Source organism: Arvicanthis niloticus, chromosome 25 (assembly GCF_011762505.2).
Source record: "Arvicanthis niloticus isolate mArvNil1 chromosome 25, mArvNil1.pat.X, whole genome shotgun sequence".
NCBI lineage: Eukaryota > Metazoa > Chordata > Mammalia > Rodentia > Muridae > Arvicanthis > Arvicanthis niloticus.
Window position 1 is genome coordinate 35,040,924 of NC_133433.1, and position 15,705 is coordinate 35,056,628.

At 41.2% G+C, this 15,705-nt stretch overlaps 1 protein-coding gene across 1 annotated transcript in view; it reads left to right on the plus strand.

Moving 5' to 3' along the window:
* The window catches only part of Cpa6 (carboxypeptidase A6), a 298,053-nt gene that overhangs the window by 184,819 nt on the left and 97,529 nt on the right, over window positions 1-15,705 (plus strand). The window contains exons 3-6 of the mRNA XM_076924371.1: window positions 3,585-3,709; window positions 10,055-10,169; window positions 12,281-12,382; window positions 14,771-14,875. Coding sequence (XP_076780486.1) covers window positions 3,585-3,709; window positions 10,055-10,169; window positions 12,281-12,382; window positions 14,771-14,875 — 447 coding nt within the window. The remainder of the gene's footprint in view (window positions 1-3,584; window positions 3,710-10,054; window positions 10,170-12,280; window positions 12,383-14,770; window positions 14,876-15,705) is intronic.

A 15,705-nucleotide genomic window follows, 5' to 3' on the forward strand; every position in this document is an offset into this window, starting at 1 on the left:
GCTTTACATAGCCTTGTTGAGCTCAACTTGTAACAACGCCATTGTGAGAAACTCACCAAGAACTTCCCATGAGGTTCCTGTAGCACCTTGCCACTTCCACGGCCTTGCCTCAGGCCCCTTGGCAAGCCTGGCAGTTTCTTCAGGATTAAGCTACAGCTGCCAGTTTGTGTGTGCCATCTGCCTGCCTAGAGATCTAGACTGACGCTGTTGAGTTGTATTTGGTGTTTGCTCTGGGACTGAACTGCTGCCAAAGAAGGTCAAGCTCGCCTCCAAAGCGCTATTGCTGAACAGGTCCACTTTCCCCATATTCTTTTTCTCTTCCACTGCCTCTGCTGGATGGTGGGCTAAAAGGAAGGTTGAACCCTTATGAAACTTAGGTTGCAAAAAATTTGCCCCATGGACCAAGCATTCAAGCATCTGAGTCTATGGGGCCGCTCCTATTCGAACCATCACAATGGTTTATCAAGGGATTAGTTAATCAGTTTGACTTTGCCTGCAAAGAATGTTAAAGCCAGAGAGGTTGGGGAATGCAGCCATGTCTCACATGCACTCAAGCATGACGCTTGAATTTGCTCCTATGGAGTCAGACTTCAGAGCTGTCGCTCCAGAGACTTCCCGCCCAGCTGTTTGCCTCTGTGCTGGGAAGCATCCCTGCTTCGCTCATCAGCTTGATTTTACTTCCTGCTTCCCACCCTGAACCCATTAAATCCATCTCTGCATTCAACTCTCCCAGAATGAGGAAGCAATCTCATGCTGTTCTTCCTCTTAACTGGAAACATGGAGTGGAACTTTGTCCTAACTGTACCCCATTCTCACTTTTCAAATAGCCATGATAACACCTATCTATGGCTTAAATTTGTCCCTGAGTTAAATGTGCATCTTAACTCAGTGTGCACTGCAGCACATGGATACAGCATGCACAGACCAAGCCAGAGTAAATAGTGCATCTCTCTCATCAGTTTAGGTTTAGAGCCCTTCTCTTCTTTTAGATCTTCATAAAGTACAGAATAGACTACTGCAAGCTCTCCTCACCCTCTGTGTCGTGAAGTGATAGAACTTATTTCTTCTGTGTGACTGCTTTGTGTGTCCATTATGCAGCCTCACTTTATGCACTCCCCGAATTCTCCCTGATCTCTAATAATCACTATTCTGCATTTAGGTTGACATTTTTAACTTCCTCATATAGCTTGTTTCATTTAACACCATATCTTTTAGTTCCGTGCATCTTGCTGCAAGTAATAGAGTCCGTTCTTCTTTATAGCTTACTAGCACCCTGATGTGTGTGCTACACACTCTATCCATCCTCTGTTGGTGCACATCAATGTTAACTCTAGTTTAGTGCTGTGACGGTGTTGCAGTGAACATGGGCATGGATGGAGGCATATTGGTTAGGCTGATGTCATTCCCTTTGGATAGGAACCATTCATTGGCCCTTTGTGTTTCTTCTTTGGGGAAGCATCTATTCAGATCACTTACCCAGTTTTTAACTATGTTGCTTCTTTTACTATAGTGGCTGGTGTTAACTTTTTGGGTTTCTTATATATTTGAAAATATAAACTTAGTCAGCTCCAGTGAAAATTATTGTGGAAGTTGCCAAAAAGAAAACTACAAGATCAACTAAATGACTTAGCTACACCACTCCTACATATATGCCCAAAGGGCTCCACAGCAACATACCACAGAGACTGCCACTCACAGCAGCTAAGAAGCAGAACCAGATGCCGTACCCAGCAACAAATGAATGGGTTAAAAAATGTGTCACATAAGCATGATAAAATTTTTTCATAACAAAATAAAAATGAATTTTTTTAATAAAAATGAAATCATGACGCATATAAGGAAAAATCAATGGAACTACAGATCATGATATTAAGAGAAATAAACCAGATGCAGAAAGAAAAACATTACCTGCTCTCATATGAAAAATCTATAGTGGTATGTGTGTGTGTGAGAGAGAGAGAGAGAGAGAGAAAGAGAGAGAGAGAGAGAGAGAGAGAGACAGACAGACAGACAGACAGACAGACAGAGAACTTGGATTGATGGGGGAACATAAAATAGAAGAAGGCATCTTACAGGAGGGTTAGTGGGAAATAGAATATCTGTACCATGATAGCAGAGGGGACTACTGTTAGGGAGAGGAAGGGGACCAGCAAGGAGTAACAGGGGAAATTAGGGGCTGATAAAGGGGGATAAATGAGAACCATGTATGTATGCATATTCTGCAATAAAACCTTGTGTGCTAACTTTAAAATTTATTAAAAAGTAGAGACTGCCATTGATTTCCATATGTTCTGAAGTCTTATATACCTGATGTGGCCAGATGTTGATTCCTCATTTTACACATTACTTTTTGTTAGTTCCCATTAGTTCTGATGCTTTCTTATCGTCTAGGGATTTATTGTTATTGCTGTTTGCTTATTTGTTTGTGACAGGGTCTAGCCCAGGCTGCTCTCAAATTCATGGTCCTCCTGCCTCAGCCTCTCAAATGGCTAGAGTTACAGGTGGTCTCACCACCGTTAGTGATGCTGGTTTTCTAACATTAGACTTCTCTTAAGTTTATCTGATGCTACTTCCCAATGGGAAAGACACTCTTTGTAGGATGAGGGTTCTATTTTAGCATGTATCTCAGAAAATTAGCATCTACAGACTTACTTCCAGAGTGGGTGATTCATATTGTTTTGTGCACCTATGGCTCTCCAGCCCCTTGACTAAGTGGGTTAAAGACATGGTGAGTCTGGTTAAGGACTCTGATGTAAAGTTGAGCAAAGGTACAAACAAGCCTTTTACATGGGGAAAGAATCAGCCTCAGTAAGAAGCAGAACAAGGTTAAAAATGAAACTGCATCAGCATGAAGGATTAAGAAAAATATCTGACAATCTTATTGGACAAGGCTGGGACTTAAATTAGAATGTTGTCAAGTCTTCTCCTTCTGGAGTCTTACAAGGTTGGTTCAGACCTGTCCCTGGGGACAGTGTGATAAAGACCTAGCTGCATCCTTGCCTGGGGCTAACAGATGGTTTGAATGACTCCTATGCAGCTCTACCGCCCGGCACTTCAGTTTCCCCACACTGTGGACTGGTTTGTTAGCTGACTCAGATTTGTCCTTGCAAGCTAGCAGAAGGACTAGCTGCATGAGAGAAAGAAAGTAGACTCATTGTCCCCCCAATGAAAGCCTGTCTCCCCTATTTCAGTACTGTAAAAGTGGGGGAAAAGCTACCAAATGTAATGAACCATGATTTCCTTATGTGGCAGAAAAGAGGATAGTCTATGCCTTTCACTTTCTTGAAGTTATTCAAGTATTTACACAATAAATTTTAAAAAATAATTTTAAAACTTCACCTCATTGTTTACCTTGTTATGTAAATGTGCTGTTAACTGAGATCAAATTCTATGACTCTGATGAAATTAGGGGCACAAATTCAAGCCAGATGGAATGAGAGTTTAATCCTGTAGGTGTAATAAGCATTGAATCTACTCTGTGTGTGTTTGCTGCTACTGTATTCAAACAAGATAATGTGCTTGTCATCATGAATGGTTTCCCACCTACACTACATGTGAATTATAGGTTGGTTCCTGCACTATAGGTGGACCTGTGGCAGCCCAGCAGTATCTCCTATGTGTCAGAGGGGACAGTTACTGATGTCCATATTCCCAAAAATGCTTCCAGAACCCTGTTAGCACTCTTACAGGAAACCCACATCCAGTACAAGTAAGCATTCTCTTTTATTTGCTACAAATTTTATTTGTACTAAATCCAACTGAATGGTGACTGTATTCAGATTGTTTATCAAGAGTTTCCACAAGTGTTTTTATTTAAGTGGTATTTCATTGTGAGACAGTAAACGTGTGCGTACCCATATTTGAAGAACCTATTTGTCTAATACAGAGTAGGAACGATCACATAGACATGCTACTTCACTGCACTAAGTCATCAATGGCAACACAGTCTTTTATTCTATAAAGAGAGAAGAGCCACCTGGCAATGCTAAAATGGCCAAAGGGAAGGCAGAGAAGAAATGGTTCCCTGTAGCTGCCTGGTCTGCAGCAAAAGACAGGATAAGACTGGGGACCTGCTAGATGTGGGGGACAAGGCAAGCAAAGGAAGATTACATGGTGGGCTAGTGCTGTCAGAATAAAAAGGGCAGGTGAGGAATTGACAAATGGGACCTCATAAAACTGCAAAGTTTCTGTAAGGCAAAGGACACTGTCAATAGGACAAAAAGGCAACCTATGATTGGGAAAAGATCTTTACCAATCCTACATCTGATAGAAGGCTAATATCCAATATATAAAAAGAATTCAAGAAATTAGACTCCAGACAATCAAATAACCCTATTAAAAATGGGGTACAGAGCCAAACAAAGAATTCTCAACTGAGGAAACTCAAATGGTCAAAAAGCACCTAAAGAAATGTTCAGCATCCTTAGTCATCAGGGAAATGCAAATCAAAACAACCCTGAGATTCCACCTCATACCAGTTAGAATGACTAAGATCAAAAACTCAGGTGATAGCAGATGCTGGCAAGGATGGGGAGAAAGAGGAACACTCCATTGTTGGTGGAATTGTAAGCTGATACAACCACTCTGAAATCAGTCTGGTGGTTCCTCAGAATATTGGACATAGTATTACCTGAGGACCCAGCTATAACACTCAAGAGCATATACCCAAAAGATGCTCTAACATATAACAAGGACACATACTCCACTATGTATATAGCAGCCTTATTTATAATAGCCAGAAGCTGGAAAGAACCCAGATGTCCTTCAACAGAGGAATGGATACAGAAAATGTGGTACATTTCCACAATGGAGTATTACTCAGCTATTTAAAACAATGACTTCATGAAATTCTTAGGTAAATAAATGGAACTAGAAAATATCATCCTGAGTGAGGTAATCCAATCACAAAAGAACACACATGGTATGCACTCACTGATAAGTGGATATTAGCCCAAAGGTTCGAAATAACCAAGATACAACTCGCAGACCACATGAAGCTCATGAAGAAGGAAGACCAAAGTGAGGGTGCTTTGGTCCTTCTTAGAAAAAGTAACAAAATACTCAGGGAAGGAAATATGGAGACAAAGTGTTTAACAGAGATTAAAGGAGGGGCCACCCGGAGACTGCTCCACCTGGGGATCTAGTCCATGTGCAGTCACCAAATGCAGACACTGTTGTGGATGCCAGGAAGTGCATGCTGACAGGAGCCTGATAAAGCTGCCTCCTGAGAGGCTCTGCCAGAGCCTGACATATACAGAGGCAGATGTTCACAGCTAACCATTGAACTGATCACTGGGGTCCCCAAAGGAGAGGTTAGAGAGAAGACTGAAGGAGCTGAACAGGTTTTCAGCCTCATGGGCAGAGCAACCATTGAACTGATCAAGGAATTCTCAATGGAGGAGTTTGAGGGAAGACTGAAGGAGCTGAAGGGATTTGCAGCACCATGGGGAGAGCAACAATACCAACCAACCAGAGCTCCTAGTGTCTAATCCACCAGCCTGGGAGCACATAGGGAGGGACCCATGGCTCCAGCTGTATATGTAGGGGAGGATGGCCTCGATGGGCATAGGTGGGAGAGGAGGCCCTTGGTCCCATGAAGGCTGGATGCCCCAGTGTGGGGGAATTCCAGTGCGGGGAGGTGGGATTGGGTGGAGGAGGACACCCTCATAGAAGCAGGAGAAGGGGGGATGGAATGGGGGTTTCTGGGGGCGAAAATGGGTAGAGAGGATAATATCTGAAATGTAAATAAATAAAATATCCAATTTAAAAAAAAAAAAACGGGAGGCAGGTGAGGAACCCAGACCACTATGCGTGGTGCTGCCCCCTGGAGGATATAAGGAAAAATGTCCCATATTGTGGGTGGGACTGCAATAGCAGAAGATAAAAAATAGTCCAAATAGCAAGGGGAGGCTTCCAAAGGGTCTTCTGGGGTAAAACTACCCAGGCTCTGTACTCCGTTAGAGGGAGAAAAGAGAGGAGTCAGAGGAGGAGAAGACTGAGCAGACAGATGTTAATGAACATGCATATTCAGATGGTTTCTAAATGAAGTGTTGCAGCGGAAGAGAGTAAGTCAAGACAGTTATGGGAGTCAAAGAAGAAGAGAGTGGTTTCAGAGAATGGGATGATGGTCTACAACTGCAGTAATACTGATCAAGAAAGGAACCAACAGTCTCTGGATTTGGTGATGGATGTTCCTGGGGAGATTCAGTTGTGAGGAATGGAAGACAGAAAAGTGACAGACGCGGAGCAGAATCTACCTCCTAGCGGTTGCCGTAAGAAGAGAGTGGGGGACAAGAAATGACCATTAAGTCTTAAAGCATCAATGACTACTCAAAAACCTTGAGACTGTGTCAAGGAAAAACGTGCTGTGCGATATCGATATCTACAGCCTGGGGGAAGGACCATTAAGATGGGAGACAGTGGTGATTCCAGAGAGAAGATTTGAACAGTAGGAAATAGGCCTCATCTTCTAACGTGGAAGGAATAAATATGGGGCAATTTAAAATAATAGAACCAGCCATCATGTACCATCTAATACCAGTATTCTGGAGGCTGAGGCAGGAGGATTACAAACTCTAAGCCAACCTGGGATACACAGTGAGTTTTAGGCCAATTCCAAGGCAGCATTCCCCACCCACCCCAAAAGAAAGGAGATACTAGAGAGAGGAGTTCATAATTTGAAAGAAAACTTAGCTAGTGGTTTTCTAAGGTAAGAAACAAAATTATTTACAAGGTATGAAAAAAATGTTTTCTAAAGAATGTTGATATATATATATATATATATATATATATATATATATATATATCATATATATGGCTATGGTTGCTGGTGACAGGGACAAGGTACCAGGGATATCCCTGGTTACACAAACAAAAGAATATCTGCAGCTTATTAAATAACTGGCATGCTTTTTGTGGAAAAGTTTTGTCTGTGCTTCTAGAATAAAACCACAGCTGTGCAGGAAACCATTGTTCATGTCACTCACATTTTCCTCAGCTCTGCAGCCTGGAAGGAGAGCTTTGATACTCTGAATGCCTAGTGGGAAAGAGCTTGGTAATTATATCTATAGGTACACAGCAACAACTTCCATGCTTCATTAATTATTGTTCAGTAAAAAAGAACATACCACTTAGTTTAACAAGCCTCTACTTCCTGCTATTAACTATAGTTCATGTGGGACTGATATAGAAAAAAGAAATCACACTTTGTGTCACAGAGAAGAGGGGGGGAAATAAATATTTTAAGTCAGTTTTTTTTTCTCACAAAGAACAATCGCTTAAAATTACCCATTTTGTTAGTCCCAAGATAATAACACATAAGAGTCACATTAAATTCCATAGGCACAGTAGGTAGAGATCATTTTAATTGACTTTTATTATTATAGCCTGGGGTATTTTCAAAAGATTATCATTTACTCTGTACAACCATACAGGATGTATCACTATAGTGATCTGTAAAGTGGAAGTAATGTGGCTTATTGTTTCTGGCCCTGGGTGGTTAGCCCTCTCAATAAGATGACTTACTCTGTCATTTAAAAAAAAAAAAAAAAACTTTATAGGTACCTTGAAAAATGGCAATGGAATTTACATTTTTGAGAGTCCTCTCCTACTCTGGGAGCTGGCGGTAGGTAGTTTTGTGTTAAGTAATGAGATCATTTGAAAAGGTTTTAATAGTTTTTGTCACCATTATACGGTTGTGCCCAGTTAAGAATCATAACCAGAAGCAACAAGATGGCTCAATGAGTAAAGGAGCCTGCTGCTGTGCCTGACAACCTAAATTGAAGCTGCCTCAGGCCCCACGTGGTAGAAAAAGAGAACACTTCCCAAAAGTTGACATTTGGCCTACACTGACACAGATACACACACACCCAGGAAAACACACACACTCAATCACATACATACTCACATACACACAAACATATACACTCACACATCACTCACTCATACACACACACACACACCAAGGCATGCAGCCATTCACACACATACACACAAATAAATAAATGTAATTAGAAAAGAATCACAATCATCTATTTTTTTAAAAAAACTAAGAAAATTCAATGGTTTAGAAAAGTTATTTTTGGTAACCAGCTTTCAAAATATGCTTGTTTCCAGTCAACTATGTAACACAAACATGGGGCTGAACTACCGAATCACAACTGTTCTCTAATTTAACATTGGCCTCTTGGTGCCTGTATGAGACACAGTCTAAGTGACTACAGAGACCTGAATCAGTTTGCTGACTTTACTGAAACAAGGAACCCACCCCAGAGACCTTTTAAGTTGGATGTTCAGAAAGAGTTTGTCGTGGAGAAGGCTAGATGAGGCAGACTATCTATGCTTCATTCATAGGACAGTAAAGGAAGACCACAGGGAAGGGACTGAGAGGCAAACCTTTCTGGAGTTTACCTGCAGTGACTGGAATAGTTTACTACATCTCTCCCAGCCATACCCTGCTCCTTCCCAACTATCTACGTTCTCTCCAAGAACAAGGAGCTTAGAAGCTGGCATAGCTCTCATTGGTTCTTATGATCTGCCTTGGTGATATTTCAGTCCTTCAGGCCATGCACCTAATCACCACACACAACTTCTTACCTCTAGGAAGGACAACCCTGCTAATAAAGAAGAGGTTTGGCCTGACAAACTACTTTGACTCGCAATTTTGAGATACCACTGGCAACTACCAAGAAAATAAGTAGTCTTCTACCACTTCATCTCTCCTAACATTTCCAACTACAAAATAAAGAAACAAAAGTCTAGAGTCCATCTCTGGTTATCTGTGCAATCTGCAGTGGGGACTCTTGGGAAATAGAAAACCAGTCAGGTCAGTGCCTGGCTCCAGAGTAAATTATTTCCTACAGGTACCAAAAAGTATGTATTCAGTCCATTAGATAATTGTTTTAATAAAGTGACTTATATAGATTATTCTAAATGTTGCTTAGAGATGCCACCCCATATTCTTTAATAAAATCTACCCCATAAGCAGCAGGTTCTCTTTGGAAGATAATCACATGAAATAAAGCTTTTAAGTCACCTGCCACAGTCAAAAGGTCTCACCAAAGGTCTCTCATGTGTTGAAATGTTGCAGGTAAACCATGTATCTGTGTCTTCACACCATTCTAGACAGCCACAGCCAATCACGCTGTTGAGGCATGCTTCTAATCTCTCACAGATGTCATATTTGTGACACGATGTCTGTCTGGAGCTGCTGGTTCCACACCTCAGACATTTAGCCTGACAGTCCTGCCTGGGTTAGCCTTAGCATCCAGTGTCCAAATGCATCCAGTTTCAAACAGACCTCCTCTGCCTTGGAATTCCTGGTACTGCAGCACAATGGGATACCATTGGCTACCTTTGTCATTTTCAGTTTACTCTTGGGAACCAAAGCTCCTTCCACCCTTTCTCTTCCTGGATCCAGAATGCAGGGTGATGGACAGAAGATAGAAGTTTCGGGAAAGATGTGGAGAGGGAGTCCAGAGCAGTCAGGGCCTCCATTTCATTTCACTGGACTTGAAGTCACAAGATTAGAATTTGGGTTCACGACCCAAGTTCAGATTTTGTCTTTGCATTCTCAATGGAAAGACACTTGCAGATTCCTAACCCCACTGAGTCGCAGGCTCCTCATTTATGAGATGGAAATAGTAGAATCCAACACAAAGGTTATCACTGAAGACCAAACACGTAGCACACTGGCTGGTTTCTGGTAAGCACACAGCCAGCTTAAGTGTGTACACTGGTTATAGATACTCACTCCATAGTAGCGATTATTGTAGCACTGCTATTATTTGGGGACATCTGACTATAATTTTATACTTTAAATTCATGACACCATTTATTTAACAGTTTTTGTTTCCTGAAAAAGAACATTTTCCCAATGTTTGGTATTTTTAGAAGTGTCACACTTGGCAGACTCTTTTCCTCTCACACCATGGAACATTGGGACACTGCTACACTGCTTTATTCCGTATGTGATTATTTTTTGGCATTGCCTGATTTTTTTTTTTTTGCATGTTCTTGACTTTCTTTTTTATCATATCTACTAATTCAAATTCAGGGTCCTCATAGAAGATCTTCAGAAAGCAGTGGAAAATGAAAACAGCTTACAAACCCAGAGAAACAGACGATCCCTGTCTGAATACAACTACGAGGTGTATCACTCCTTAGAAGACGTATGTAATCAAATGACCCTTTAACGGTTTGGGTCTTTTGTTTTCTTTTTTCTTCTTTTTGTTTCTGTTGTTGTTGTTGTTACTATTGTTGTGTTTGTTTGTTTGTTTGTTTTCTCAAGTTTATCTTTGTCATTTTGGTATAAGAATTAGAGAGAATTGTGAAAACAGAGCCTTGGGCTCTGGGAAGAACATACAGAATACTATATAATTTAGCCTCCTGGTTCATACATTGCTTCATCGATCCTTTAAATGCTAAAAAAAAGAATTATCAAAATAATGGGACAGAGAGATGGCTCAGTCAAAAAGAGCACTTGCTGCTCTTGTGGAAGACCAGGATTGTTTGGGTACCAGCATCAACATGGTGGCTCACAAATGTCTGTAACTCCAGTTCTAGGGAGTCTGATGCTGTCTTCTGGCTTCCCCAAAAGAATAGGGAGTAATAACAGGTTATAACACGGAGTGCACACACACAACACACACAAATACAGGCAAAGCACACATACACATAAAATATAATTTTATAGAAGGCAGTAGCAAAATTATTTATATCTTACTTACTTTACCGAAGTAAACCCCACAGAGGACCTAAGAGATACACGAGCAGTAACTGGTGTTAAAACCAAGGCTACAAACAGCCATGAAAAGAACAGAACAAAATGAGCAGGAGCTGGAGAGCAGTGTTTTGGCTGAGGGGTGCAGGAGACCTCCACACTGGTCTCCCACCCTTGCCAAGTTCAAACCTCCCACCAGCCAGCTCCCATCAGTGGCGCCTGCTGGACCTCTGCACACAGGGGAACTACACGGAAGCTCACTGCAGCCTCATCCTCCCACATCACTCCATCACTAAGAGAAGCTGGAAGTTCCATGAGGGCCAAGTCTTTACCATGTTCAGTGCTATCTCCCCACGGCAGGCAAAGACAGTCCTTCAATAGGAGAGTTGGTGGCAGAACATATGAATACATATATTTTTCCATGTTTCTTCTACATTGAAACAAAGGAATTCCAGGCACAGAGTTAACATGAATATACTATATTATTAAGAGTATTTTTTTTTGTCCTGTTGAGGCTATATCTCCTTTCAAAATTCATTTTGCAAATTTTCATGTCTTAACATACTTTTTAAGAAGCTTGGAATTAAATGCAATAAAAGGTTTCAGATAAATTGGCACATGAAAGCATAATTAAGCCCTAGAAAAAAGCCAAATTCCAAAAATAGATGTGGCTAGATATGCACATATATGCACACATACATACATACCTCCTGCTTGCTGGGTTATATAAGAATAAAAAAAATATGAGTACTCCCTAAGATACATTTATATTTTCTTTCAGCACATACCCTCTCACATCATGGAAGAGTGGGACATTTCCATGTGACTTCTAGGTTGCTTGCAGGGCTTTTAAGTCAGAAATGTCACCTCTCTTTCTTAGTATATTATTTATCCATCTCAAATACACCAGCTTCTGGTGACAGATAACTGTGTGAATGGACTGATATGAGTGTGTACTCCTCTAGGGGAATTATCCAGAATATGCCTTCCAGTGGCTCAACAGAATAAACTCAAGTTCTCATGATCTGCCTTCCTCTGCACCCTGGTAGCTTCTTCTCAGTTCCAAATTACAATATATGAGCCTTCAGTGGCTCTCAAGTCCTTTGGAGCATTGATCAGAAGTTGTTGTGTGTTTTGTTGTTGTTGTTGTAGTTGTTGTTGTTGGGTTTTTTCTTTTGTTTTGTTTTGTTTTGTTTTCCTCTTTAATACCTGTGGGGAAATAGAACTAAATTGGAATTTTTCAAAAAGAAGCTGGAGCACCTCAGTCAATTTCCCATCAAACGCCCCCACAATGATTCTATTGATAGTAGTAAAAGACCTCTTTTTAAAGAGGTAACAACAAAAAGACCTAGAGTGCTGGCTGTCAGTAAAGAAGATAAGATGCCATTTTAAGTATCCTAAAGAAAAATAAAAGCAGACAGCTGTGGGGTTTTCCTTCCTGTTTTTACTCCCTGTATGATTCTTTGAACTCTGGGAGTCAATGCTGTCTGTTGTTGGTTTATGAACTCAGAGTTCTTATATCATGGAGGACTCTGACACAACTCACTTATCTGCCTTCAGATCCAGAGTTGGATGCATCATCTGAACCAAACTCAACCGGGCCTCGTTCGGGTGTTCTCTATTGGAAGATCATATGAAGGAAGACCTCTCTTTATTATACAGGTGAAAAGAATAAAATGTTACCACAAAAAATATATCCCCTTCCCTTTGACATGTGGGGAGAAATGAAATTATCTTTCACAGAGTCTCACATCTAACATCATCTTGCTAACTTAAGGGGAAATTGCCTTGAATTATTGAGCCATGTTTAATTGTGGCCTTTGAATATTACAGAAGATACTAATCCTGAGATGCAGAGTTTGTGGTGCATACTTAAGATGAACCAATAGAGACTTGATAAATGTGAAGATGTTGGTCTTTGTTTCCCTCTACGAACCACACATTCTGACCCTCCAGCTCTCCTCTTCCTCTCAGTTAAGCTTCTAACAACATTTGCCTGCTTTGATGCCCTTTTCCTTGACTACCCTTCAGATTTCGACTAGCTTTTTCTACAGAACTCCTTCACAACTCTCTTGGGGCTTGGTGCTGACCCTTAGGTTATTGTACTTTGCATTGGCTGGCGATTCCTTCAGGCTCATTCACTGGCTTCTCTTTCCTTGTCTCCCACAAAGGTTCTGGCTATTCTCACTCTATTCTCAAGTCTGCTTTCACTCTACAAACTCCATTCAAATGGTCTTGTCTGCCCCATAAATTCATCGCAGATCTGTCTATATAGTTTATAGAGATTTAGATTCATGCAGGACACATTCCACTAGATATCCACAAGGGCTCCTGAGATCTGTCAGGGCACAACTATCCTTCCAGTTTAGAAACATGTCTCCCTTCATTTCTCTTCTGTGTTGTAATCCCTCGTTTTTCAATTCACTATCAAAAGCTGACAGTTCATTGAGAACCCTGTCACCCTCTTCTCTGTCTTCACTGATGTTGCCTGAATTTGCCTCTGAATCTGTTTTCTCTGGATAATTTCAACAGTGACCTCAATGCTGAACTTCTGCTTTAGTACCAATCCTTGACCCAGTCATCCTTGTAACCCATCCTCTACATTGCCACCAGTGTGAACTCATTCTCCACAGTGCGTCAGTGTGAACTCATCCCCCACATTGATGTCAGTATGAACTAATCCCCCACACTGCTGTCAGTGTGAACTCATCCTCCATACTGCTGTCAGTGTGAACTCATCCTCCATACTGCTGTCAGTGTGAACTCATCCCCCACACTTCTGTCAGTGTGAACTCATCCTCCACACTGCTGTCAGTATGAACTCATCCTCCACATTACCACCAGTGTGAACTCATCCTCCACACTGCTGTCAGTGTGAACTCATCCTCCACACTTCTGTCAGTGTGAACTCATCCTCCATACTACTGTCAGTGTGAACTCATCCCCCACACTTCTGTCAGTGTGAACTCATCCTCCACACTGCTGTCAGTATGAACTCATCCTCCACATTACCACCAGTGTGAACTCATCCTCTAGCCCATCCCCCATACTTCTGTCAGTGGGAACTCATCCTCCACTGTGCTGTCAGTGTGAACTCGTTCTCCACACTGCTGTCAGTGTAAACTTGTAAACCAAGCATATACATATGTGGATAGGAGGGAAGAAGAGGAAAGAAGGAAGAAGATCAGAGAATATGAGGTGTAGCTTTATCTCTTCAGCATAGGAATGTCCTCAGACTCTTTACTGCTTTACTTGCTTTCCAAGCAAACTTCCAGTCTTGCTTAAATATTCAAGCATTCTTTTACTCCTCAAGAGAAGTTGAGAAAACATGCCATGTCCCCATAGTAACTTATGGACGTTCCGGTCATGAAGCTGGCTGGATTGTTCTCACATCTGCCCTTCTCACTAGCACGGACATCTCCTGTCTGTTCATCTCTAAATCTCCAGAGCTGACCCTGATGTCTAACTGAGAAGTACTTCCTGACACTTTAGTCAAGTGAATTAATGAGGGAATGAAAGCAAGAGCCCTTACAAATATACCGCCAAGTGCTGCCTACTAATGCCTGGGCTGGAAATCTGATTTAAAGTAATATTGACATAGCCAGGGGTATTTGTAATTGGCCCCTTGATTTCACAGATAAAGTTTTTTGTTTCTATTTTGTGATATTTGACTGTAATTTGCCTTGAAGGTATACGCTTCAAGAAATAGCTCCTAAACCATTCAGGCTTTTGGGGTGGGCACAGTAAAGAGGGAAGGAGAAGTAAGGGGGATCGTGATACTAAAGCAAAGCCACTGTGATGCTTCAGGGATTGCCCTTTCTCCTTCTGTGTTTTTAGTTCTTTGATTGTATTGAGGCAATAAATTTATTGTTTCTGAATAAGCAAGTCTGGACTTCCAAAGAAGATAGGAAATCTCTTTATCTTTTTAATGTGTTACCTACTAAACAAAACCATAGTGAAGAATTGTGTCGAACCCTTATTTAATTATGCTGGTCAATAGATCCAAACATAAAAGCCTGGGTTGGTGACTATAAATCCTCTTGTTTTCAGCTGGGAAGAAAATCACAAGGCTACAAAAGAGCTGTTTGGATAGACTGCGGCATTCATGCAAGAGAATGGATCGGTCCTGCCTTTTGTCAGTGGTTTGTTAGAGAAGTAAGTTAAACCCTTTTTTAGATTGTCAGCTCCAGCCAGTCAGGAAATCCCTGTGTTTTAATTCTGTTCAAGGAACAAAGTGGGGATTCTAACGTAGCAATACCTGGTTGAATGACAATAATATCTTGATTCTATGGGCTGCTTTCATGCTTATGAAGCTCTCCAAGACCCTGGATGAACTTACATTCACCTCTATTCTCCAAGATAGAATCATCTGCCCCAGTTAAAAAGAAGCTGGGGTAGGAAGGTGCTGGGGTGTGACTCAGTTAAAAGAGTGCCTACACCTAGCACACATCAGACCTTGAATCTGACCCCCAATGCCACATAACCTGGGTATGGTAATGCACATCGACAATTCTAGCATGTGGGAGACTGAGGCAGAAGAATCAGAAGTTCAAGGTCATCCTCCGCTATGTAGAGTGTTCAAGGCCAGTCAGTGCTACCTGATACTCTGTCTCAAAACAAACAAACAAGCAAACAAACAACAAAAAATGCATAGACTAAAACAACAGGGTTCAGAGCTTTGTGAATTTGAAGCAAATTAGAAATGAGCCTTAGCACCAAACAACAGAAGGCCTTGACTCCTGAGACATCCCACCCTAGAGGCACAGGGGTAATGCTGCCTTAGAGGGTAGGGCTTAGGGTATGTACACCCAAGGTTAAATGACAGCTTGTGATTCCAAGATTGAAATCGAAATGTGAATCTAGAGTTATATAGATTTGTTCCTTTTGCAATTTCTCTTTATTATATATGTGATTTTATGTGTATGTAGACAACTATGTGCCACAAAATATGTAAAAGTCAGAGGACAACTTTAAAAGTGTGTTTA